This window comes from Pseudoliparis swirei, chromosome 22 (genome assembly GCF_029220125.1).
Source record: "Pseudoliparis swirei isolate HS2019 ecotype Mariana Trench chromosome 22, NWPU_hadal_v1, whole genome shotgun sequence".
Classification (NCBI taxonomy): domain Eukaryota; kingdom Metazoa; phylum Chordata; class Actinopteri; order Perciformes; family Liparidae; genus Pseudoliparis; species Pseudoliparis swirei.
In genome coordinates, this window is record NC_079409.1 from 18,629,012 (window position 1) to 18,656,783 (window position 27,772).

The 27,772-nt window shown below is 43.0% G+C and overlaps 1 protein-coding gene across 1 annotated transcript; it reads left to right on the forward strand.

Annotated features, from left to right (window-relative positions):
- On the forward strand, positions 1-27,739 carry si:dkey-122a22.2 (uncharacterized). Its single transcript, XM_056444753.1, has 11 exons — positions 1-109; positions 587-746; positions 860-931; positions 1,280-1,356; positions 2,221-2,321; positions 3,908-4,024; positions 6,697-6,771; positions 22,534-22,672; positions 26,370-26,452; positions 26,562-26,658; positions 26,766-27,739. The coding sequence occupies exons 1-11, from the start codon at positions 50-52 to the stop codon at positions 26,931-26,933; spliced, it is 1,149 nt and encodes a 382-aa protein (XP_056300728.1). The 5' UTR covers positions 1-49; the 3' UTR covers positions 26,934-27,739.
- The last annotated feature ends 33 nt before the right edge of the window (positions 27,740-27,772 follow it).

The window sequence follows — 27,772 nt, forward strand, 5'->3', positions numbered from 1 at the left end:
TTCAGTTCGTGTGGTGGCTTTGCGAGCGGTTACAACTCTACATTTCAAAATGCGGAGAAGAACCGAAGCTCCAGCGTCCAACAACGAAGCCGCCAATGTCGATAGAAAGGTACTGAATGTGAATGACAGCTGCTACTCAGAGCTCGTGTTGTGTGCTAGTGACAGCAGACTGTTAGCGATGACGAGCTAAGACACGAGTAAGCCTGTTCTCAGGTCCTCCTCCAGTCAGAGTGCTGTGTGTCTATTTATGTTCTTACACTACTAACTATTATCTGGCTGCTCTACCACGGGAACTTTAATAAGTTAGCATATTTACAGCTTGCTCACGTCTGGCCTGTTCGTAATTTATTGTCTAATAAATCATTAGCAATGTGATTTTTTTTATTCGGCGTGCACCAACAACAATACAAGAGAAACAATGCAATGTTGTTGCAGGGCATTGTAACATCTGAAATGCTCAAATGACATAAATGTAGAGTTTGCAATATATATATATATATCTATGTATGTTGGTAGAAGATTTTTCCAACTTTAGGATGCTGGAGTCGGGTTAATTTGTGAATTAACATCTTCTGTCCATAACTAGGATCCCGATAAGAGACGTTCCAGGCCGGCTGAAGGCAGCAGAGTGTCTTGTGCCTCCGTGCTCATGACCATTGGAAAGTGTTTCCTCTTGATCATCTTCATCCCCCCGTTCCTCAACTATGCATCGCTGCAGAGGGAAGGACAGATGCTCTTGCCTAAAGGTTCGTTATAACTATGGCTAAGGCCAAGAATACATTTACTACTTGTGTTACATGTGTGTTTCATCTGTCACCGGACTAATCTTTCACTCAATTCTTCTGCCATTTGCATCCAGATGGCCAGATTGTTGATGTCGGATTGGGTCAAAAGATGCATCTTTTGTGTAAAGGACAAGGACAACCAGTAGGTAAATACATCTTCTGATGATATTCTATGATCTGCCATCTACATCAGGGATACTCTCTTTGCCCTAATATTCATCAGATAAAATGAATAAACATCCCCGATCCTCCCATGGACCTTTCTTTTTAGAGACATCTACTACTCTATTTTGATGCATTCTTTTGCAACTTTATATCATATTTACATAATAAGTAGAAAAAGAAATCCCATAGTAAATCAAGTTATTTTCATTGAGAAATAGGAAGTAGTCGCTGGACCAAATCCTTAAATTGAGGATTACTGATCTACATTGTCTGGCACATAGTTGTTGGAGTCATGTTGCTCACCTCACCCAGTTTGTTTTTTCCTTAAGTCATACTCGACGCACCGACTGGAATGTCCTCAGACGTTTGGTTGCATGTCCAGGAAAGTGTGGCCACACTAACAAAGGTGAGGAAATTACACAATTACTGTGGATTCTATTTTATGGCTGTGTTTTGAAATGAGTGGCCAAAATAAGATCGCTGTTAGTGCTATGTTAAAACCAGAAGTATATGTGATGACGTCACTCATTGGTTCATGGACTGCAATTTTGAAACTTCATATTCTGCATTTTGGCCCTTTCTATTTAGTTTTTTGGCAACCAGACGTGACACGAGAGGGTGGAGCTAAGTGCAATTGAATGCTGAGTATGACACTTTTTAGGCAACAACTTTTTCATAAACTCAATTAAGTAAATAAAATCAAGAGAGAAGTAGAGTTATTTTCTCATAGTTTTTCTATACAGTCAGACTACCTTTTGCAACCAGAAGAGTCGCCCCTGATGGCCAGTAGATGGAATGCAAGTTCAAGGCACTTCAGCCTTGTTTTAACCAAACGTCTGGTTTAAAGAAGTGGGATCATCAAAAGTGAACAATATATCTCGGATGAATGTAGCTCACACACCAAGGATCCACCATGTGAATCAGTTGCGACGAATGCAGCATTGTTCTTGGTTGTCGAGGTCACGTAGGGAGAGTTCAAGAGATGCTGGCCCTGCCATGTCCTCTCCGCTCAACAAGGACTCGTTACAGCAGGAAGTCGGCACTGACAGCCTGCCCCGTGTTGTTTGTCTGAGATGTGACCGATATACATCTAAACAACAAAATCTCAAAAGCAGTACCAGTGCCCGGTTTACACCATCTTATTTACTCGGCCATCATGCATTTTTAAACTACATCCGCAGGTAATGGTGGTGTGTCCTTACCGAGAGCATATTGTAGTATGTGGAGCGTAGTGTTATTTATAAATCCCATGTGTTGTCTCGCTGCTTAGGTCTGCACCTTTGACAGGATGGGACTGGGCTTCAGCAAGCGGCTGCTGCCCAATGAAACCACGGGAACTGAGAAGGTTTGGGGGATGTCGACGACTGGCCGGTAAGTAGACTCCTCCAGGAGGCAGTTGTCATCTTGAGTGTGGGGGCGTACACAAAGTCTACATTGTACACACACTGGGCACAGCTGTTGATTCTGAATGAGTGAGTGGGCTGTTTAACACTTGCAGAGCCATCTGTCTCAGTCATCTGCCATTGCTGAGTTTGTATAATTCATTTGTTGACATTTTGGATGAGATGTGGGCCAAATACACAGGCGTGTGTTGCAGTTGAATCTGGGTCTGGTAATTGCTGACTAGAAAAGCCAGCATCTACTTTGGAGCATTTTTCAGGCTACACAGATGTTTTAGTCTGTATGTGTTCAAAATAAAAATCCTGTTACCCAGAGTCCTCCAAAGATGTATTTGTGTTTCTTGAGTCTGAAAGAAAGGTAAATAGTCTTTCAAAATCGGAAAGATCTTACATTCACAAAGATAAAGAAATGGGAAAATCTGAAAATCCTTTGATCTGAGAAGCTGGATCCATTAATTGTTTTTCAGTGCTTAGTAGATATTACTAACTTCTATCAAATAGATTGGCATAACAAGTCCCAGAGGATGAATTCGAATAACTTCGGTGATTACCCCAAAAAAAATCAATTAATCACCGAAATTCTTCATTAATATGCTCTGTCCCACAGAGACCGGGCATAGCCGGAGACTCTTTTTGCTCCATGAATGTCGAAGGGACAGCTCACCCCAACATTAAAACTACACATGTTTCCTCCTACCTGTAGTGCCGCTCATAATAAGGTCTGCGGAGCATTTTGAGCAACCGGGTCAGGATTGTCTTCGGTGCTTTGAGCACCACAAGCCCAGGGCTTTCTAGTCCCATAATAATATTAAAGTTCAGCATTACAATTGATCCGATTGTGTATCCCGGTGAATGTTACAATTGCACTGTCAAGATAAAAAAAATGTAAAAAACCCACCACTGCTTTATATACAGTGCTGTAAAACACATTTCCCTCTGTGCAGTAGCTCCCCCTCTTGGGAGTCAATAGTCACTTGATCAAGTGGCTGTTTGGGACTTCTCATCCACGGGCCGGTCAGCACTCCCGTTCCCGTTTCTCACACCGTCGGGGGGGGTTGGGCTCCAATCGGCTCGCCTCCGACATCGAGCCCTAAATCTGCCTGAAAAGGGTCTAGTTTACCTTGGCACCTGGCCCGGAAAGCTGCAATCAATTCCCCAGAATTCAATATCTCAAGGAGATTTGGCGACTAACCTTAACTCGGGGAGTCTTGTGAAAGCTCCTTGTGTTTGATTTATTAAACACAACAAAGGCCGGGCGGAAGATGGCTGTGAGAGGAGGTGCCGCCGCGTGCGTCTCCTGTGATGCTGATGATGGAAGTTTGCTGGTGATGTTTTTTTCCCAGCACTCCGCTCCTTAATGCTGTCATCTTTTGGTTTACATCAGTTTGGTGTATTGCGCAACACCTTTTCACTTTTTTGAGAATAACTCTTCGTGGACCTGTGAACGAGCAGATTAGAGGTGACGAGGTTAACGAGTAGCCCGAGTCCCACCCAGCTGAATTCAGATATCCTGGTTCAGTTGTGAGACCTATAAGACAGTGTTATGTTGTCTTCCAGGATGGTGGATGATCTGCACCGACTCCTGCAGGCCGCTGCCATAGCCACGCCCTTCATCCTGGTGGGCTCGGAGCTCGGCACGCTCAACGGCAGGTTCTACAGCCACATCCATGACGTGTAAGTAGATGGGATGATGACATCATGATAACATCTAGGTTTAACCTGAGGGTCCTTATAGAAAATGTTAATGGACAAAAAGTAAAGTGACAGAGGAGAGGGATCGTTTCTCGGGATGGACAGAAGTACAAAAGTTGTCGTGTAGACAATGAACAGAGTTACAGCACATTTAATGTATATGAAAAAATTATTCATATCGTCATCATCCACCACCAGACATGAGTTGCTGATAGTGATTCTTCTCACACATACACTACCGTTCAAAAGTTTGGGATCACTTAGAAATGTCCTCATTTTTCAAAGAAAAGCATTGTTTTTTTCAATGAAGATAACATTAAATCAATCAGAAATACACTCTATACATTGTTAATGTGGTAAATGACTATTCTAGGTGGAAACGTCTGGTTTCTAATGAAATATCTCCATAGGTGTATAGAGGCCCATTTCCATCAACTATCACTCCAGTGTTCTAATGGTACATTGTGTTTGCTAATCGCCTTAGAAGACTAATATCTGATTAGAAAACCCTTGTGCAATTATGTTAGCACAGCTGAAAACTGTTTTGCTGATGAGAGAAGCTATAAAACTGGCCTTCCTTTGAGCTAGTTGATTATCTGGAGCATCACATTTGTGGGTTCGATAACTCTCAAAATGGCCAGAAAAAAAGAACTTTCATGTGAAATTCGCCAGTCTATTCTTGTTCTTAGAAATGAAGGCTATTCCATGCGAGAAATTGCAAAGAAATTAAAAATTTCCTACAGCGGTGTGTACTACTCCCTTCAGAGAACAGCACAAACGGGCTCTAACCAGAGCAGAAAGAGAAGTGGGAGGCCCCGGTGCACAACTCAGCAAGAAGACAAGTACATTAGAGTCTCTAGTTTGAGAAATAGACGCCTCACAGGTCCTCAACTGGCAGCTTCTTTAAATGGTACCCGCAAAACGCCAGTGTCAACGTCGACAGTGAAGAGGCGACTCCGGGATGCTGGCCTTCTAGGCAGAGTGGCAAAGAAAAAGCCATATCTGAGACTGGCCAATAAAAAGAAAAGATTGGTATGGGCAAAAGAACACAGGCATTGGACAGAGAAAGATTGGAAAAAGGTGTTATGGACAAATGAATCCAAGTTTGAGGTGTTTGGATCACACAGAAGAACATTTGTGAGACGCAGAACAGGTGAAAAGATGCTGGAAGAGTGCCTGACACCATCTGTCAAGCATGGTGGAGGTAATGTGATGGTCTGGGGCTGCTTTGGTGCTGGTAAAGTGGGAGATTTGTACCAGGTAAAAGGGATTTAAAAAAAGGAAGGCTATCACTCCATTTTGCAACGCCATGCCATACCCTGTGGGCAGCGCTTGATTGGAGCCAATTTCCTCCTCCAACAGGACAATGACCCAAAGCACACCTCCACATTGTGCAAGAACTATTTAGGGAAGAAGCAGGCAGCTGATATGCTGTCTGTAATGGAGTGGCCAGCACAGCCACCAGATCTCAACCCCATTGAGCTGTTGTGGGAGCAGCTTGACCGTATGGTCTGCAAGAAGTGCCCATCAAGCCAATCCAACTTGTGGCAGGTGCTTCAGGAAGCGTGGGGTGAAATTTCAACAGATTACCTCAACAAATTAACAGCTAGAATGCCAAAGGTCTGCAATGCTGTAATTGCTGCAAAAGGAGCATTCTTCGACGAAAGCAAAGTTTGAAGAAAAAAATTAATACTTCAAATACAAATCATTATTTCTAGCCTTGTCAATGTCTTGACTATATTTTCTATACATTTTGCAACTCATTTGATAAATAAAAGTGAGTTTTCATGGAAAACACGAAATTGTCTGGGTGATCCCAAACTTTTGAACGGTAGTGTACATACATAGTGTATTTGTTGGGGATCTTTTCATGGGCTTTGTTGATAATATAACACGGCACAACAGTACAAGACTTAGTCTTTTTGTCAAACAAATAATTTTAGAATAGGTTATAACTTAAAGTTACTTCATAGTATACTTCGTATATTGGAATGGTTTATTTTGCAATGTAATATACAGATTACTAGTTATATTGTTTACATGTAATAAGTGATGTACTTATTTTAACATCCTCATTAAAGTAATGTTACATTATATTTGATTACTTTTCACTTTAAACTGGGTTAAAATCCATACCCAATTCTGTTTTAATAACTACAACCGATCACAATCCCATGTATTATGTAAATCCATTACTCCCTAGGCCGACGTGTGAGATGAGAGCTTGGAAGTTCTGCACTCCTCGCAAACTCATTTCAGTGTCCATCCCGTCCTCCCTGTGACTGCCTTCTCAGAGGCAACGGAGTGATTAACGTGACAAGTAGCCTGCGACGGGCACCGAAGATTTAGTATTTAATCTGGCCCGATGTTGCTGCCGCTGAGGGTGAAAATGAAGGTGGGTGGATGACACCTCCGGAAGGAAATATTGCTCCTGGATCTGGTGTTTGCGAGGTCATCTATCTATCTGTGAGGAGGATAGAAGAATCTACGAGGAGGACGGACAGCAGGACGCCATCCATCTCGCACTCATTACGGCTGTGGTGTGGAGTGATGGTGGTGTGGGGTGTGGAGGCCGGGGAGCGGGTGTAAAGTGGACAAGGGAAGTAAATGAGTCTTACTTTATCCCAGTGTGTGTGTCCTCTCTTTGTCCTCAGGCAAGTGTCGGACCTAGTGCTCATCGATCCCATCCCAGAGGACATTTTCGCGGACGCCCAATGGACGGAGTACTGGTGAGTTCATAACTGGTTTCAGGGTAACATGGGGGGGAGAGAAGAAAACAGGGAGAGGAGAGTTGTTGAGGAAGCAGGAGGGATGTTGAAAAGAAGATTGAGAAAAGAGAGTTGAAAGGGAGCAGAGAGGAGGCCCATGGAAATTGAAGGGAGGCGTACCAAGAAAAAGGATGAGGAGGGCGGTGGCAGAAGCGAGCCTCCAAATTCTCTCTCTTATTGGCTTCTGCGGGGTTGGAGAATAGTTGATTATTTTTGTTGGGCGGGGCTCATTAGCATGATTAATAGAAGGCCATTAGCTGATGGCGCTCCTTTTAGCGTGAAACAGATGAGGGCGGTGGCGGCGGTCGGGACTAAGTGACAGAAAGTGTCATAATTCGTGCGAGATATACATGTCAAGTGGTAGTCATTGTCACAACATACATCTCATTATGCATTCATAATCATACAGAGGGCATTATTCATGATTAAAAGAGAGTGCGAGTGGAGATGCTGGTAGACTTGTCCATTACGCATCTCAGATTGTTTTATGAGTGTTATGTGTAATCCTTAAAAGGTGTTTCACCTCCGTAGAGACTGTAATTAATCAGTTATGTAATTTATCGGCGCACGCTAAGCTTATAGCTGACAGCCGAGCAGTGATGGCTACATAATGAGCACATCTCTGGGGTGCATCTACACTGTAGAAATAAATATCATATTATTAATAATGAAAAAAATCTTTTTGCTCAAAGCCCATGAGATTTTTTTTTTACTGGATAGCAGTATCCATTTTTTAAAGACTATTTGATTAACAGTTTGGGATAGTTAGAAGTGCAAAGACAGTCAGACAGCAAATTAATAATAAATTCCTCCCAATTAAATACAACATATTGATCCTCTGGTATATAAAATGTCTTCCAATTGTCCATAAAATTATGTTTTAGAGTTACACAAGATCCATTTCACTCAATCCACCACTACAACTGTTAAAAAAGTAAATTCACCCTTTTAACAGAAATACACTATGCATTTACAGTTTTTATAGCTCCTCAGAAGTATACCATTGGTTTTGTACAACACTGTAGTTGTGAGTATTTAAAGTAAGATGAGGCTTGAGTGAAGAAGTTCTTTTATCTCAGGCCTTATACAGGACTGTCTCAGAAAATTAGAATATTGTGATGAAGTTCTTTATTTTCTGTCATGCAATTAAAAGAACAAAAATGTCATGCATTCTGGATTCATTACAAATCAACTGAAATATTGCAAGCCTTTTATTCTTTTAATATTGCTGATTATGGCTTACAGCTTAAGAAAACTCAAATATCCTATCTCTAAATATTAGAATATCATGAAAAAGTATACTAGTAGGGTATTAAACAAATCACTTGAATTGTCTAATTAACTCGAAACACCTGCAAGGGTTTCCTGAGCCTTGACAAACACTCAGCTGTTATAAATCTTTTTTTTACTTGGTCTGAGGAAATATTAAAATTTTATGAGATAGGATTTTAGAGTTTTCTTAAGCTGTAAGCCATAATCAGCAATATTAATAGAATAAAAGGCTTGCAATATTTCAGTTGATTTGTAATGAATCCAGAATGCATGACATTTTTGTTTTTTTAATTGCATTACAGAAAATAAAGAACTTTATCACAATATTCTAATTTTCTGAGACAGTCCTGTATGTAGTTTCCAGCATAATTATTATCTCCCAAAAGAGTTGATGCAGACACGAGGAACACAGACAATGGGATGGCTTTAAATCCTCAAAATGTATGGGTAGGGTTTTGTTTTGGAACGAAAAACTTTAAAGTTTCATAAGCTTGTGTTAACCACAGAGATTATTTCAGGCATCGAATCAAAAACCCATAAAAAATAAACATTGACTTTGAGAATTGTTCCTGTGCCGCTCTATTCCTACCTCCCTATTTACTGGGTAGGTTCTTAACCAGGTGGGTGACATTACAATATATTTCTATATTGAAGCTGAAGCTATGGACAATATCAACTTTTCCTTCATAGGTTCTATCAATGTAAGAAAAATGGTTGTAAGAGTTGAAACTCATAACTTCTGTCATCTAGAAAGATATCACAGAAGGATACAAATATCAACTAATATCAAGTCTTCATTTGGGGCATGACTCTGTGATTGGGTGCATCCGTCGACCAATATGAATATCAAATCTCATATGAGCATGATAAGAAATGGATCCCTTAAAATTGCCGAATTTGTACGTGACTCCAAGTGGAGCACCACCATTTATCAGGGGCACGTGTCCAATTACCCTCCGATTAATAGGCGTTCATTTCACTGAGTACACCACAGCGCAGCCACAATCCAATTATTCTGTGGAGAAGCAATGGGGAAATGAAAAAAAACATTTTATCATCGGTGTTTGGTTTCAATGGGGGGATGAGAATAGAAACAGGAATGACGTGCAGTGTGAAGAAATAAAGCAGGCATCACAGCGGCAATGGCGTCCAAGTTTTCTAAGATGTTTGACACATCCGGGACGGACGGATTATGTTTACAGGTTGTGTGTCTGTCCGTCCGGTCCATTCTCGTGAGATTATTAGCATTATCTCAGTAAACGCCTCCGGGGAATTTCCTCAAATAAACATTCACTTGCTCCCAAGTAGAAAGGCCATATCTCAAGAATATTCACTCACTCACTCACTCACTCACTCACTCACTCACTCGACTGGTTGACGAAGACACAACCGCAGGGTCTGTAATTGTTTTAGTTTAGGTGGCGTGTCAGAGTGTGTTCCTCTTCTTTAGATGGGGGGTTATTGGGTTTTTGGCTGGCGGAGGTCTTCCAGAACTTGGTACACAAGATAAGCGCTGCAGGAGGGAGCAAGGCTGCACCTGAGCAGGATCTGGGAGGATTTACACATCAAAGACCCGCTCATGAACAGAGGCTCACTCTCAAAATGAGCTTGGTTGTATCTTACACAATGAATTGCCACCATCTCCCCAGAGGTATTTCTGCGTGCGTGTGTGTGTGCACGGTAGGTATAGCAAATTACAAATTGGCCTCAGAGGGCGTTACAATCTGTACACATACGACATCAGCACAGTGAACAAAAAAAAAAAAATGTAATGGTCAAAAAGTAGAGAAACCTTTGGGGAGCGACCGAGGAGAGGGATCGTCCCTCAGGATGGACAGAAGTACAATAGATGTTATGTAAACAATGAACAAAGTTACAGCACATTTAATGCATATAAAAGAAATGATTCATATTGTCATCATCATCATCATCATCCACCACCAGACATGATTTGCTGATTGTGTGTGGTCAACGTCCCTATTTGGGATTTTCTCCTGCAGTCGGCACAGCATGCGTCTCATTTCCTTGTGGGCAAAGATAATTCTGCCTGATGGAAAAATGGAGCAGTGGGTCTAGCATGAGATTAGGAGGAAGCCCGAATGTACGTCTGGACACATTACATTCTGGATGAGAGCCACTGGGTTGAGTCGCTCTGTCACGCTTTGTTTCAGCAGCTCATGCCGTGGAAGCATTGCATCTCCCCCACTTGAATACAGACGGAAAGATTCCTCAGCAACATAGATCTTCCAACGTTTGGGATAAAACCTGCATCACATGGCATCACCAATAAGCCCATACGTGATCAATATCTCATTCCAAAGCTTTAGCCCGTAATATACAGCTCAACCTTCACCCTTTTAAGCCACAAGAGCATTTATGTTATTGGCTGATAATTCCAAGCTGTTGAATGAGGGTTAACAGTTGTGAGTACTAACCAGGCAGCAAAGCCAATGCAGAAGTGTCCTAAACATGCATTCTCTCTACTGACCAGCACGGGGCGACTCTTATGGTTGCAAAACAAGTGTGATTGTATAGAAGCCTATGAGAAAATGACTACTCATCACTTGATTTATTAACGCTGGTAATATTTCAGCAAATATGTGTCTCAATCTCTAGTTTTAAATCTTCTTCTAAACAGCATGATGTTGATTTATTAAATTGTAGTCCATTTAGATTCAAACAGACCATAAAGCAGGGTATGTTTTTAGAGCGGACTTACTGTGATTGACAGGTCGCTGCTGTATCCGGCGTCATTACGTCACTCCCCCGTATTCCTAATATGGTAACTTCTGTCCATCGGTTGCAAATAAGCAACATGGCGATGGCCGCATTCCAACACGGCGGCGGCCACACTCCAAGATGTCTCTGATCTTTAACCCTGATGTCTCTCTCTCTCTCTCTCTCTCTCTGGTGAACCAGCGCTGGATTTGCTATTTTAGAATGTCCGTGTATCTCTAGATGAATTCACTAGTCTGGCATTGCAGCTGGATTTCGACAAAGGCAATCCAAAGTTCTGATAAATATAACTAAAGAAATGTCACTAACGATCCATTTCGTCTTTTGTTTAAAAGAACTGAGCGGTTCACTTCCACACTGGAGTGTGTGGAGTATCAAACTAATTTACCCCATGGGGTGGAACGCTTTCGTCTAATGGCACCACCCTCCTTCCAATTTTTTATGAATGCTGATGGATTGTCAAACTCTCTGTTTTCATGTATCGTCACTAGGGTTGGGTCCCGAAACCCGGTGCCAATATGGTACCGGTTCCAATACAACCGGTATTACCCGGACTGAAACGCAACGCACATTTCGGTGCTTCTTTCCGGTGCCTGAGCCGATTAAAATTGAAAAAAACTATTGTTGTGAACTTCTCTGGTGACTCCGCCCTGTCAGCAGGTTACGATAGCCTATCATTTAACTTTGACAGCGGAGGCTGCGCCGTGTGCAATGTTGCCAGGTCTGCGGTTTTCCCGCGGAATTGGGCTACTTTTGAAGTGTTGCCGCGGGTTGAATTTTTTGTCCGCTGGTTCGGGTAGACCTATTTTGCATGCAAATTACATGAATATCTTTAAATAAAAATCCATATTTTAAATGAAATAATTTATTTATACCCAAATCCTACCAAACTGACTCCAGATCAGCACGTACACGCCGACACATCCGCGCAGTGCCTTCGATCTCCGCGACCTTGTCCGTCACCATGGAAACATCTAAGCACTTTGGTGCTAGTGACGTCACGGAGCCCCGAACCAGAGTCTGTAAGTAGAAGTGATTTCCAGCAAAGCAGCAGGGATTTGTGAATCTCACAGGAGCGGTGGGCGATAGGCGATTCAGAATCGCCTACACGGGAGGAGCGATTCATAGGCGAGTATGATTATGAATCGCCGACCTCCCCAACGGGTTGGGACGGTTTGGCGAGAATCACCTCGTGTGATTACTCCTACACCCCATCCCGGGGTGGGTTTGGTTCTGTGGGATTCACAAATGGGGCCCTTTTAACCCCTTAGTTTAGTTTATTTTAGTTTAGTTTATTTCGATCAGCAAAATATACAACAATCAGAATTCAACAAAAGAAGAAAGTGGCTGACCGAAAGGGTCGAGGCTGAAGCTATCTAGATTATAAGTGCCCTAACCTATGATTTCTCAAAAAAACTTATTTCAAATAACCATATATATATATATATTAGTGCTGTGAAAAATAACGCGTTATGATTAAATTATAGGATTAATTAGTTAAGTTTTGTAACACATTTAACGCATGTGCAGAATGAGCTTCCAATACGTCTGTTGTTGGTCGTCTCTACAGCAGCATGTCATTCTGTCAGAGCTTCGGTGCCGGCGCCTGACGAAAAAAAGTCACTTGCGCCCCCCCTGCCCCCCCCCCATCATGAAGGAGTTATGCTTAGGACACCAACATGGTTAGCAGCGGTACTGGACATGGACTTTAAAAGCAGTGTACTGCACTTTGCCATTGTCTGCTGGGGGAGCAGCATCGGAGCCGGTGACACCAGCCGTCTCAACAAACTGGTTGGGAAGGCTGGCTCCATCATCGGCTGCCAGCTGGAGCACCTGGAACAGGTGGTGGAGAGGAGGACGTTGAAGAAACTTGTGTCCATATTGGACAACCCGGACCACCCTCTCCACCACCTCCTACAGGGACAGAGGAGTACTTTCTCCAAACGTCTCCTCACGCTCCGCTGCCACAAGGACAGATACAGGAGAACATTCCTGCCGACGGCTATGAGGCTCTACAACAGATCACCTCTTGCCAGATCATAGTGTTGATCTGCACTTCACACATCTCATTTGTTTGCACTACACACATACACACACATTGCATTTCATTAGCTCTGCACTCATACACACACTTTGCTTTTTGCACTCTGTCTATATTTAATATTTTGTGTATTTGATTTGTCAGTGTTGTGTATGCATGTGTGTTGTATATTTACATATATATTTTGTTTTGTATTTTACTTGTATACTTCTATATCTTTCATCCCTGTTTCTTACATTTTGTGTTTTGTTTTTACTCTTGTGTGTTGCTGCTACTGTCACGACAAATTTCCCCTTGGGGATTAATAAAGTATATATCTATCTATCTATCTATATGGTTTGGCACGGGCATATTTTGAGTTCTGATATTGGGCTGGTTTTTGGGCTGGTTTTGTCACACAGACCTGGCAACCCTGGCCGTGTGTGACTACGTGAGCCCGTGTCGAGCACACCAGCGTCAGGCTGGGCGCGATAGGGAGACCGTCACCGGTCTCCCTGAACACGTGGAGACCGATTATGACGAGCAGCCTTAACTCAGATTAGTTCCGTATCGTTGATTGCAAGTCTTGCATTCATAAAAGTAGGCCAAGAAATAATAAATTATCCATTATAACCATGCTTAAGCTAGCTCGTAGCTAGCACGAGCTACGAGCGTGACAGTCTGATAGCAGATGTGTTGATGTACAGCGATCCCGGCTGTATACCCGGTGTTACCGGGAATATAATGACGGAGGAATAAAGACCGTGGGGCGTCACTTTGTTTCAGTGGAACTCTCGCTGTCAGAAGCAAAACTTTATTTGTCACGTGTCATCTTCAGTACCTCTGATTGGTTGTTCTCTTTGCCCATCAAAACAGTGACAGGATTAACCCTATAAAGTCTGCACATGACAATACATATCACATCATATAATGGAGAACATATATTGTGTATGTTAACAGTCTGATATCCGTTGTTTGTCAGTGCTCCATGATAACGGCTTCTACAGGGAATATGGCCGAAGAGGTTTTTAATGTCCTCGTGCGTTAAAAAAAAAAAAGTATCGGTTCAGGCACCGTTTAGGCACCGGTATCGTTTTAAAAGTACCGGTTTAGCACCGGTATCGGAAAAAACCCAAACGATACCCATCCCTAATCGTCACAGCCGCCGCGTCTCAGCCCTTATTAAAGTGTTTTTGATGACTATTACGATTACTATAAAATGTGATGCTTAGACAGGTTGCTTTGGTTTGTTTCTTCCTTCAGGCTAAAGAATCAGAATCCGAACCTTTTATTGCAGAGTATGTTTTCACATTTTTGAATTTGTCACGGCGAATGGTGCAACAATAGACAACAACATTAACAACCATCAACACGGTGCGAGAATTCAGAATATAAATATAAGATAAATTGCACACAGGCAGGTTTTAATACTTTAAGCAGTGTTTGAAGTGACCAGTGTATTTAAAGTGGAAAAAGTGCTAGTGAGAGTGTGCTCACCTGTGTGCGAGCATCACGGCTGAGCCAAAAAGTTCATTTTATTTCCCATCTTGACAAAAAAAATAAAATGACCTTTTTTTAAATTTTAGCCTCATTCACTGCGTTCAATAACCCGCTGCAGCGCCGCTCAAAACCCCTCCAGGGTCTTGGGCTGAGATTGGCAGCAGTCACACCCGGCCGTGGGCCGATGGAGTGGAGACGAGTTGGGACAGCAGGAGGTCAGATTAAGCAAGAAGATGTATACCGAGACTTCAAGGGTTAAAATAGGGAGAAAACCTGTAAACGAGTTGTTCTTCCTCTTCTTTTGCAGACAAAGTTAGTTTAGAAAATAGGATTATAAGATTTGATTTTGTGTGAAATGGAAAAATGTTTTGAATAGGGAAACAAATATATATTTATATGTGATATATTTCTATAGTAAAAACATACTATACACAGCTTCTGTACAGAAAGGCTCCAACAGAGTGATTCATTATGCTCAGTGTGGTACTGTAAATGTATCCCAGTGTGTCAGCCCCCCCCCCCCCCAATATCCTCCCCCCTCATCCAGAGTCAAGTCGGGAATGCCAATTAATTGTAATTAGAAGCACAGTAAGCATAACTATTGGTGTTCCGCTCCAATAATGACTCAAGGCTGCCTGGGCTGGTCCCCATCTACTCACCACCAGTGTAATCTGTGGGTTTGATTCCGGGAGGATTCAGGCTGTGGAGCAAGAGCGACACCTTGTGCTCACTCTGGGTATCACACTGTTGGAGAGCCATCATATTTCACATATTTGTCTGGGATTTGAGCAGCTTCCTGCTTATTCCACAATCAAAATGGTTGTAAACATTTTCAAATAATGTTTCCATGACCCAAAGTTACAGCTCTGCGTACAGTCCGATTAGTCTCCTGCGTGAAGTGACTTGTAAAGTCTCTGTGGATCCAGAACCTGTGAAGTGCCACATCTCCGATTTGCAGAGCGATGGAAGTGAAACAGTTAAGTCTGATTATCTGAAGCAGACATGCTCCTTAAAAAGAACGTACAATAATTATTGTAGTTGGAAAACAATTTTTGACTGTCTTTATGCTAAATCAGCACAGTTTATTTAATAAAACAGAATGTGACCAGAATGCATTCAGTGTATCAAGGAGCGGCAGTGATTAATTATTCAGCTTGAGCATATTTCTGTGATGCAAGTTTAATAATCTCCATGGGGAAACTGGGATGTTATAATGACCAAAGTATAGTATTTAAAAAAAATCCAACGTGAAGACTGATTTGGGTAGATCTATTGGCAGAAAAGGAATATTCTAGTCATATTTTGTTTGTGTATAATAAACTGAATCTAAGAATGGTTGTGTATCTACATGGAGGCAGCCATCTTTCTACAGTAGCCCGAAGTGGACAAACCTGAAGGGCAGGCCACCGTAGTTCTCCGACATTCAGTTTATTTTGTATAGCCCAATATCACAAATTTCAAATATACCTCAGGGGGCTTTACAATCTATACACATATGACATCACTGTCCCAGGACCTCACATTGGATTAGGAAAAACTCCAAAGAAATAGAAAAAAAACTTTCAAAGGGAAGAAACCTTCAGAAGAGCAACAGAGGAGGATCCCTCTCCAGGATGGACAGAAGCAATGGATGTCATGTGTACAGATTACATGAAGGGAGGAATGATCAGCAGGTTACTCTCACCTCCAGATGTCTGACACGCTTCTCCTTCATGTGACATGTATTAAAGTAACATTATGCAACAATTGTACCTTAAAATAACAGCTTGAAAAAAATTGTGCCGCTACAATGACTTTTAATATGGCGATTTGCGACTCCGCTATTGCCTGTGGGGAAATAACTCCGCTATGTAGGATTCTGGGGCGCCCGATCCGGGGCGGATGTACTTCGACCTGCTTTCTGGCAGTGATTACGCAATGTCATATAGTGCCAGTCCACGCTCGCAGCTACAGTATAAGGGCGAAGCAAGCGAAGTCTCTTGTAATGAATTACACGTTCCAATGTACATTATGAATATGTAGCTTTTTGGTGTTGTCAACAATATTGTATTCGATCACACGTACTCCACATTTAGAAAACAACATATATAGGCTGAAAACGCGATCGGTATTTCATCTAAACTAAATGTTGTCATTCTTTTGGTTATGTTAGCATTCATCTCCGATATCACAATGAATAAAACTATGCAGTCATATTTATGTAAAATCTTTGAATATTCTTACCTTATCGGTTGACATCATTTGTTGGTTTCTGACTTCGTCTGGTCATCAATACAAGTGTATGCGAGGCTGCATCTATCGTAACTGGGTATTTACGACACTGAAGTAAACGTTAAATACCTCCAAAACTGAAGGGGGCGCTAAAAGCGAAAAACTCCATTATGGGGCTTTAACAAGCTCTGTTGACTACTTGGACTCATGGTTAATAAATAAAAGTAGTACTTTGAAATTTAAATAATCAAAATGTGACCATGTGTCCTAAAGTATGTTGTTGTACAACTGTTTGGTACTTCATACGGAATATGATATTGCATACAATCACTCCGTGTGATTCATAATGTTGGTATAGGTCAACATGTGAAGTTTGATGTGAGTTTCACAGAAAACTTCACATGGAACAGAACAAACTACTACAGCAATGTTGCCTTCTATTATGGCAACACTACTAATCTGCTAATGTATCTAATGTAGCTATACTGATGTTTAAATAATGTCACATGTAAATGATCAGAATCAATATTAATCCCATTTTAATCATTGTTGCCAATCCCACAAGAAGAAGTCACAGAAGACGTTGGCCTGGTGTCGCTAGACAGTGGTAATCTCTTCACCTGTCTGAGCGAACCCAGATCCTCGAACTCACTCGTTTACCCTAATCCGCTGTTCCAGCAAAATATGTTTTCTTCTGGGAAACGGTGTTTCTCAGAGGCATAAATGTTGAATAATGACATTTTTGGCAAAAATACCTTTCTGATCTAGTATAAAGCGAGCCGCATACTGTTGGGTGTATAGTTATTAGCATAATTGAAAAATATCAATCAGAATTTGAATAATGTTTTTCCACCTTTCATGAACAGAACTCATAAGTTTCCGTTTCACTTGGGCTCTCTGAAGGCATCGCGTCACATTCAATTGTGTCGGTGAAGAGGACGTCAACTCGTAAAAACATAACACAACTAGAATGGACACTCGGTAGAGCGCATACCTTCGCATATCACAAGATTGGGCATTGAATTATGAACATTTTGGCATTAGTTGCATGCCAATTGGATAAAAATTGACCGTGCTATGGTAAAAAGAAGATGTTGACCTATCCATGACCTTGATCTTTGACCCGATTGATCCCAAAATCTAATCAAATGGTCCCCGGATAATAACCAATCATCCCACCAAATTTCATGCGATTCGGTTTAAAACTTTTTTTGTTATGCGAATAACACGCATACAAATAAATAAATAAATAAATACACGGCGATCAAAACATAACCTTCCGCATTTTCAATGCGAAGGTAATAAAGTCTGAGACTTCATGTTCCTTTGTCGTCCTTCATGTAAAATAGGAAAGATGCAGGTTGTTGTACACTAGAAATACTTCCACGGAGGTCGTTATCGTCGTGTGAATCGATTGGCTGAGCTTGTTTCAGAAAGGATAAAGACACTACTGGTCAAAACTGTTCTATTAATGCACAGTTTTGAGATTTGGGGCTTTAATGCTATAATTTTGGTATTAGTATTTCATAATGCCACATTGAAATTTATAACATTTCAGAAAACCTAGAATCCAAAATAATAATATTTATGTATGGATCAACTTTGTCGTTTCATGATAATATCGATAATATATTATAACACTGTTCAACTGTAGTGTCTTCAGAATGTATGTATTTGTACAATACATTTCTTAAAATGACGTTTTCTTTAATTTTGTTTTGCTTGGATCTTGAGCCAGAAATCTCCACTAAAGTCGCACACACACACACACACACACACACACATATACACACACACACACACGCATACACACACACACAAACTAAATGTGTGTGTGTGTGTGTGTATTCTGAAGTTGCGTTCATATATCATTCATTGACTTATTTCAAGAACATTTTATTCCTCAAAGATGTTGGAAATTGAAAAAAATATTATTTTTGGCTGTTGACAGTATTTTTTGATTCATTATTATTATTATTATTATTAATAATAATTTAAAACATATCCCAAATTCCCTTTGATTAAACCTTTTGGTTAATGTGTGAAAAATCCTCAGGATAAACTAATGCTGTCTGCTCTTTCTTTCATCCACACAAGTGAGTACAGTTCAAAACCGACACAGACATACATGAAGACAGAAACACAGCTGTGCAGGCCAGACTCATCTGGTGAATGAAACAATAATTTTGGACTTTGCTTCTTCCAGTTTTCAGATTCCTGTTCTGGAAATGAATGCACATAAGATAATGTTGAGTTTGCATATTTAAACCCATTGTTAATCATGTACTCCGCTCATTGTAATAGTGAGTTGAGCCTGGTGTGATAGTCGGTGTTTAGGGACATCTAAAGGTTCACCTTTTCAGCTATTCAATTCAATTCAATTCAGTTTATTTGTATAGCCCAATTTCACAAATTACAAATTTGTCTCTGAGTGCTTTACAATCTGTACACATAGACATCCCTGCCCCAAAACCTCACATCGGATCAGGAAAAACTCCCAAATAACCCTTCAGGGGGAAAAAAAGGGAAGAAACCTTCAGGAGAGCAACAGAGGAGGATCCCTCTCCAGGATGGACAGATGCAATAGATGTAATGTGTACAGAAGGACAGATTTAGAGTTAAAATACATTCAATGAATATGACAGAGTGTATGAATAGTTCATAGTAGGCATATTCCACGATGGAGACCTCCACGATCCATCAGGCAGATGGCGGTAGAGAGGAGGAGTGGGCGGAGTCTCAACAGTGGGCGGAGTCTCAACAGGACAGTGGCGTAGTCGGTAGCAGGAATTCCACGACCCAGACCTCGACGATCCATCAGCCAGATAGGATCTATGCCGTCTCATAGGGTCCGATGACCCCATGAGACGTGAAGTCAAAAGGACTCCGGGGAGAAAGCAGAGTTAGTAACGTGTGATTGAGAGATGAAAATTCATCCCTAAGGAGAGAGAAAAGAGGAGATAGGTGCTCAGTGCATCCTAAAACGTCCCCCGGCAGCTATAAGCCTATAGCAGCATATCAAGGGGCTGGACCAGGTGAACCTGATTCAGCCCTAACTATAAGCTCTGTCAAAGAGGGAAGTCTTAAGTCGACTCTTAAATGAGGTGACTGTGTCTGCCTCCCGGACTGAAATTGGAAGCTGGTTCCATAAAAGAGGAGCTTGATAACTAAAGGCTCTGGCTCCCATTTTACTTTTTAAGACTCTAGGAACTACAAGTAGCCCCGCATTTAGTGAGCGCAGCTCTCTAGTGGGGCAATATGGTACTACAAGCTCCTTAAGATATGATGGTGCATCACCAATCAAGGCTTTGTACGTTATTCAGCTGCTTTCTGTGTGAACCTGACTCATGGATTACGGCCTCGTGCTGAGCTCCACGTAACATTTTGAGACGCTGCGTGAGAGTCGGAGGCTTCAGCACGTCCATGTGTCTTTTCTTTTGTAATGGCCCTCTGGAAGGCTTTTTTCTCTGTGTTCTTTCGGCGTAATAGCCTGGTGTGATAGTTGGTGTTTAAATGTTCTCCGCTCATTGTAATAGTGAGTTGAGCCTGGTGTGATAGTCGGTGTTTAAATGTTCTCTGCTCATTGTAATAGTTGCAGGAGCTGGTGTAATAGTTGGTGTTTTGTGTGCTCTCGGGCTCTCAGGTAACAGAGGCCCTGCATATGGAATGAGATGGTAATGGGAGGAGGGGAGGGGGGAGGGTGGGGGGGTGGGGGGGGTTTATCACTGCAGGGCCAAATTTCGACAGTGAATTGCGCAGTTGTAACAAAAGTAACAGAGCGTCCATTCAGCCTGCACTAATCCAGATGGGAAAGTCAAACAGCAGAAAGTCCACGGCACAAACTCATTTCATCACTTTATTAATTTAGATATTGCCTCCTCGCTCCTGTGGGGAGGGAGAGGAGGAGGAAAAGAGCCCCTCTGAAATGACCAACATTGGTGAGGCGTTTTGCTCTACATGATTCCCCCACTTCGTCTCCTCCCTTATCTTTTTAATTCATCCCGCCAATCTTGGCTGTCTTTACCCACTAAATTTCCCTTTGACACGCATGCCTTGCTTCGCATAATCCTCACTCCGGGGCAGAATTAAAAATGGAAAAAAGAGGAGGGAATAGGACAGGTGGCTGGAGAATCCTTGAAATAATGTTCAATGCCAGAGCCGGAATGATTTGACCAGATCCAAACTGGGAGGGGGGTTGGGGTGGTTGATAGGGAAAGAGGTATTTTCTTTCCTCGCTTTTTATTTTTGGAATCGAGGGGAAGTAACCGGGTGACAGGTGGAACATGTGCAGAGACTGAGAAGTCCCTGAAGAGGCAGGTCACACAGTCGGCTCTAAATTGTGGTTCCAGAATTACTTCAGGGGGGAAAACTGTTGCAAGGAAGATGGAAATGTCAAAATGTCACTCTCCGGAGGTCTGATTTTAAAAGTTATTCTCTGCCCACCGAAGGCTGAGAGTTTGGACCAGACGGCTTGTTTCTTCTCATCCTCCTCCTGGATCCATCAGTGAGCCTGCAGACGGCCAGTGTTCTCTCTACATTTGTAGCCGTGGCTGCTTGGCTTATCGGCCCCATCAGGGCGACATGCTTTGCCGGAGCCGCTGCAGTTCTTTAGGTGGCAGCACGTCATATCGACAACAGGTGGAATGGGTTATTCTACAACGGAGGAGGGCAGCGCTGTGATAGGATCGGTGCGACGGCAGTGAAGCGGTGCTGAGGCTGCGGCCTGCCCGTCGTCCACCAGCTTGTGTGTGACTAAAGATACTGTTGCAACTCCAGTTTTAGTTCTCTACTGAAGAGTACATTGAACTTATAAGACATCCGTTTAGATAAATGATCATTTGCAAAGATGTTTATGAATCCACTCCCGCTATCAAACACTGGCAAGAAAGGAAATGAATCTCCAAAGTTAGCGATCCATCCAATAACTGTTGAGACATTTCACCAAAACCCCCAAATGACGACCTCACGGTGGCATTCGAGGACGTCTTATAGACTGGAGAAGTTAAACTAGGGAAATAATCAAATACATTTTATATTTTATAAAGTTGTTTATCAGGTATTGAAAGTGAGCAGAGAGACACTGATAGTACACAGTGCTATATGTCTGGCCCAATCAGGAGTAAGACTAAGAGAGGGACGAGTGTTCCCTGGTGGTGGGGGTCGGGGGTTGAGGGCTGATCTACAGCCCTCAGGCTGCGCTGCGCGGTGGTGGCGGCGGCGGCACTATTGATTGGGCTCCACAGGCTGAGACCAGCCAATTCAGAGCACCAGTGAGCCGAGACCGATTGGGCCTCCTGAGTTACAAAATCCCAAAGCCCTTCTTCTCTCATCTGCCAAGAAGAAAAAAAGAGTATTTCTCATTCCCCAGGCAAATGTTTTCCAAGAGGAAAGTTTGAGATTTTGGGGGTTGAATGAAACCCAAAAAACACTGGAGGAATTGTATGACATCTTGAGTCACTGGAAGGCTACGAGAGAGACTCACTGATGCTGTGGTTTGAATCTCCCTTTTATCATCTTTCAACACATTGTTTTCCAGTCCTGGGATATGTTCCTTTCGCCCTCTCTATCTCTCAGAGAGCTCTTCAGAACAGATTGAATGAAGTCATGTTCAGGATCATATTAACATTCCCAAGTTTATGGACTATTCTGTTATTTTGAATAACATAGACATAATATAAATATTAGTCAGTCAATGGCTGGCAACTTTGTAAGTTCTGTTTTATTATTATATCATTTTATGATCAATTTGTCATAATTTCGAAGCATGTAAGAAATTAATTCATAGCCATAGACTGCATGGCAATTTTATTGTTAGTCAAAATGTGATTTTGCACTTCTTTCTTTCTCAGAACGATTTTAACTCTTATTCAGTCGCCGAGTTTTTAGCTTCTTCTTGCCGACAAGTGGCTGAACAAACAGTGCAACAGTTAAAATGTCGGACTGTGTGTGTGTATGTGTGTGTGCGTGTGTGTGTGTGTCTTCAGGTATGGTAAGCTTTTGCCTTCGCTCCAGGCCAGGCAGTTCTCAGCAGCTTCGGGTCTGAGCCGCATGCTGATCATCCTCGGGGTGATGGAACCGTCTGTGAGAGGGGAAAACGTTTCAGAGGAGGTCATCCAGCGTCAGGTCAGGCTCACACAGACACACACACACACACACACACACACACACTGCAATGGAGTATGCCCTAAAGGCTGTGTGACATAGATTGTTCAATAATGTTTATTTATTTATTTTAAGGTGCAGAAATATTTTGTTGTTGGAAGTGTTGTGTTCCACTTAAAATGACACATCAGGAGTCATCAAGCCAGAAAAGTGCTTAAATATCCGATCAATGTTGCCATCTCTGTCGGCTGAAGACGACTCCTGTCCTGTGCTTTCATTAACCTTGTAACAGTTTAGCTCCACGCCTTCCTTTTTGTAATAGTTGTTTTCATCCTGTCACACCATCTCGTCAGTCCAACTCCCCTCACCTGCCTCTGATCACCTCGTTAGTCCCTCATTACCTTCACCTGGTCCTCACGCCCTTCTCACCTGCAGCCCATCCCCTCATTAGTCCCTCACTATTTAGCTCCCTCACTTCCACTTGTCCTCTGCCAGATTGTCTTGTGTTTTCGTGCCAAGTTCTCCAGCGTTATTAGAGTATATTCCTGACCTGCCTGTTCTGACCCTGCCTGCCTGCCCTGACCTCTGATTCTCTGCCCCGCCCCTGTTTGGACTTGTTTGCTTCTTCGACTGATCTCCCGGTTTTGACCCAGCCTGTTTCCAACCAAAGACAGTATTCTTTGTTACTCCTGTCTGAGTCGTGCTTTTGGGTCCGCTCTAATAGCGTTGTGACAAACCTCATTTAGGAACATAAAGGGAAACTAGGGATACGTTTCCCACCACCCTGTGGCTCTGCGGCCACAGGATGGTGCTAATGCTAGAATAATCCTGCCTTTCCTCAGCAGAGAGATGCGAGTGGATGATGACTGCGGGGGCGTTTGTGGGGCCGGTGTTTCTTCTGGCACATGGCGCCTGGCGTCACTTCTTGACATAAACGAGAATTGAACCCGTTGTTCCCGGAGCTGACGTGGCGCCACAGTGTGCCCCGTTAGCTTCTGACTCCTCCCTCTGACAGGCCATGCAGGCGGCGAGGAAACCGCGACACACTTTTTGACTGTGTGTTGCAGATGAAGTTCTCTTCTTTTCTTTTTTAAATGTTGCATCTGCTGTGAATCTGTTTTTATCAGAACACACGCACACAGTGCTAACATGACGTGACCTGCTCTGGAAAACATCTCATGCAAAGGAGGAGTGATGGAGAATGCTGTGTGTAGGGTGACCCCTTAATATAGCAGGCAGGCATTTGGGACATGGACAAAGAGAGGCCGTTGCATTGGAGGCTAATGATAGATAGATAGATAGATATATACTTTATTAATCCCCAAGGGGAAATTTGTCGAGTCAGTAGCAGCAACACACAAGAATAAAAAAAACAAAACACAAAATATAAGAGGGTTAGGGTGATCTGGCAAGAGGTGAACTGTTGTAGAGCCTCATAGCCGTCGGCAGGAATGTTCTCCTGTATCTCTCCTTGTGGCAGCGGAGCGTGAGGAGACGTCTGGAGAAAGTACTCCTCTGTCCCTGTAGGAGGTGGTGGAGAGGGTGGTCCGGGTTGTCCAATATGGACACCAGTTTCTTCAACGTCCTCCTCTCCACCACCTGTTCCAGGTGCTCCAGCTGGCAGCCGATGATGGAGCCAGCCTTCCTAACCAGTTTGTTAAGACGGCTGGTGTCACCGGCCCGATGCTGCTCCCCAGCAGACAATGGCAAAGTGCAGCACACTGGCCACAACCGACTGGTAGAATAACTCCAGCATCTTGCTGCACACGTTGAAGGATCAAGCTTTCTCAGGAAAAAGAGTCGACTCATCCCCTTCTTGTACACAGCGTTGATGTTGGCCTTCCAGTTCAGTCGGCTGTCGATGGAGACGCCCAGGTACTTGTACTCCTCCACCATGTCCACGTCCACTCCCAGGACACTCAGAGGTGTAGGAGCTGTCGCCTTCCTCCTGAAGTCCACCACCATCTCTCTGGTCTTGGCCACGTTCAGCCGCAGGTGGTTCTCATCGCCCACTTTACAAAGTCACTCACCACTGCCCTGTACTCCTCCTCCCGTCCATCCCTAATACACCCGACCACTGCAGAATCATCAGAGTACTTCTGCAGATGGCATGACTCCGTGTTGTACTGGAAGTCACTGGTGTACAGGGTGAAGAGGAAGGAGACAGAACAGTTCCTGTGGGTTTCCAACATCACTGACCACCGCTCCAGACAGCACACAGCCCATTCTGACAAACTGTGGTCTGCCTGTGAGGTAGTCAGTGATCCAGGAGATGGTGGACGCGTCCACACGCCACCGCAGCTTCTCACTCAGCAGCAGTGGCTGGATGGTGTTAAATGCACTGGAGAAGTCAAAGAAAGTGACTCTCACAGAGACACCGGTTCCATCCAGGTGCGACTGAGCTCGTTGCAGCAGGTAGATGATGGCGTCGTCCACTCCCACATGAGGCTGGTAAGCAAATTGCAGAGGGTCCAACGATGATTTCACCTGCGGCCGGAGGTGGGCCAAGACCAGCCTCTCCAGCACCTTCATCACATGGGAGGTGAGGGCGACCGGTCGGTAGCAGCATTTAAACCACGCTGTCCCAGTTCTTCTTTAAAAAAAAAATGTTTCTGTTTTTGGAGACTTCCCTGACCCTCCACCAACACTCGGTGACATGTCCAACCTCCGTCCAGCATCACATGTGTTCACTGTTGGTTAAGATGGCGCGTTGTCTGCAGCCAGCCGGCCAGTGATGAGGGACCCATTTCAGTCGTTGCCAGAGAGATAAGGACATCATTGTGCTGCGATTCTCCAAGGACAGAGAGAGGGTTTGCAGACGGGCTAGTGAAGGTTATAACATGCACACACACACAGACACACATACACACACACACACACAGACGGATATACACACACACACACACACACACACACACACAGTCACAAGCTTGTTTGACTCAATAGAGCATGCAGTCCATTTCTCAAGGGCATGTTCTGTAACCGGCGCTTAATTGAACCCGAGCAGATTTGCTATGTTAGCGGCTCCAAAGCTATCTGGTCCCATCGCATGCACATTGTGCTCATCCCTGGTTAGCGCGTGGTCAACTCTCTCTGCCCTGAGCCCGAGAATCCCAGAACCAAGACGGAGATTTTCAATGTCGTGTTAGTATTCTGGTCTGAGCCGAACACAGCCTTGATTTTGTACATCTTCTCCGAGTATTGCGACTTGCTTTGGCTTTGGAAGACGCTGACTCTGGGATTCAGTGTATAATCATACTGTAAGTTATAATAAAGTATGAGGGCTGTTCTAAATGAAGTGAGGCTTTGTAAAGACCTTGCGCACAACACTTACAGACACAAATGTGTCTGTCCCAATTTTGGATTGCCCTGCATGCGAACAATACAAATCAAAAAAATACAAAGTGCAAAGCGGAGCTCTGCTTAGTTTTTTTGGACGTGCATAAAATGGCCGTAGAAATAGTCAGCGTGGTGATACGGGATGGAGCTGCCACTGTGGACTAGCTCCATTAACTTGTCTGCCAGTAGATGTAGCTAACAGATCTTTACTGGGATTGCTCAGATTATTATCTATGGAGTTGTTTTCTTGTGTCACGTGTCTCTTTTTGTTTGTTTCCCGTTGCCTCTGAAAGTAATGTAAGCTAAGAAATGTAATCAACAAGCAATCCTTCTCGGTGTTGTGTGACTGATTTATTTTCTCCATCGCTCTGTCTGATAGAAATACCTCCTGAGTAACCCGGCCCACCAGAGCGCTGCTGTGGACGAGCATTACTTCCTGAATGAAAGTGCATCTCAAGTGAGGTACGGTAACCGCCTGTCACCCGATGGGTTCGCATGTTTACGGTGGAAGTCAAGATGGAAATTGGAATGAAAAACATAATAATATTTCATTTTGTTGTTGTTTTTACAGGGATATCACAAAGTTTAAGCCCCTCTCCAGCAGGACATCAGTGAGCGTGATCACCGGCGACTCCTTTGACCAACAAATACCAGAACACCTGAACCAGGTGAGTGTTCACCGTACAGCTGCACAACGATGCATTGTTACCTCTTGTCCAGGCACAGGACAATAGTGGAGTCAAACATATTTAAAAAGATCGTTTCTCTGCTCCAGATGGTCGCAGAGCTTCAAAGGAAGTTTCTGAAGGAGTCCTACCCATCAGCCAATCACATTCAAATAAAAGGAGCAGACCGGCGAATGATCTATGAGAAGCCATCTGCCATCAGCCAGCACCTGAGGAGGCTGGTCACCCGACGACAAGCCAAGCAGCAGAGCCAGTGACCCACGGCCAACATGGACAGGCTAATCATTGGATATGTTTTAAATATTCAATAAAGTATTCAAGTTATCTTTTTTATTATTTTGTAATTTATTTTGCAATTTTCTTCCCTGCACCAATCTGTAGATATTGTGTTCATGTCTGGTAAGGTCCATCAAAAAGTCAATTTTTGAACACACTTTTTATAACTGGAGGGTTATTCAGTGCGATGAAGTCAGGAAATCTTATCTTTCAAGTTGTTATTTCAGAGACCAAAATTAATACATTACTCCTTATCAATGTAAAGGCCACACACGCCACTGCTCATTTTATCTCATTCGGTTAAGTCTTAATATCCTGCCTTGTTATAGCCACAGGGAAAGGCACATTGAGTTCCTCGCTCTCTCTGGCGTCCGGCTTCACTCATTTGTTACTTGCATATAATTGAGTTGTATCACAGCTTTAGACATCCATCTTTGGACTTTTAATCAGCCAACAGATGAGTCTGGCCTGCACAGCTGTGTTTCTGTGAATCTGTCTTCATGTACGTCTGTCGGTTTTGAACTGTACTCACTTGTGTGGATGAAAGAAAGAGCAGATAGCATTGGTTTATCCTGAGGATTTAAGTTTAATTATGACACCACATCAAAATAAAAATTTCCAACAGATCTGGAATTTAATTCCATCCATATACATGCATAGCAACAACATTTTAAGAAACATTTTCTCCCATAATCAGGACATTGGAATGATCATTTTACATCAGTATCCCCACTGACCTCCCACCCATCTTGTTCACCAGCAATAAACGTAATTCTTGTACAACGTCTTTTTTTCTTCTTTTCTTCCCTTCGGGGGTTAC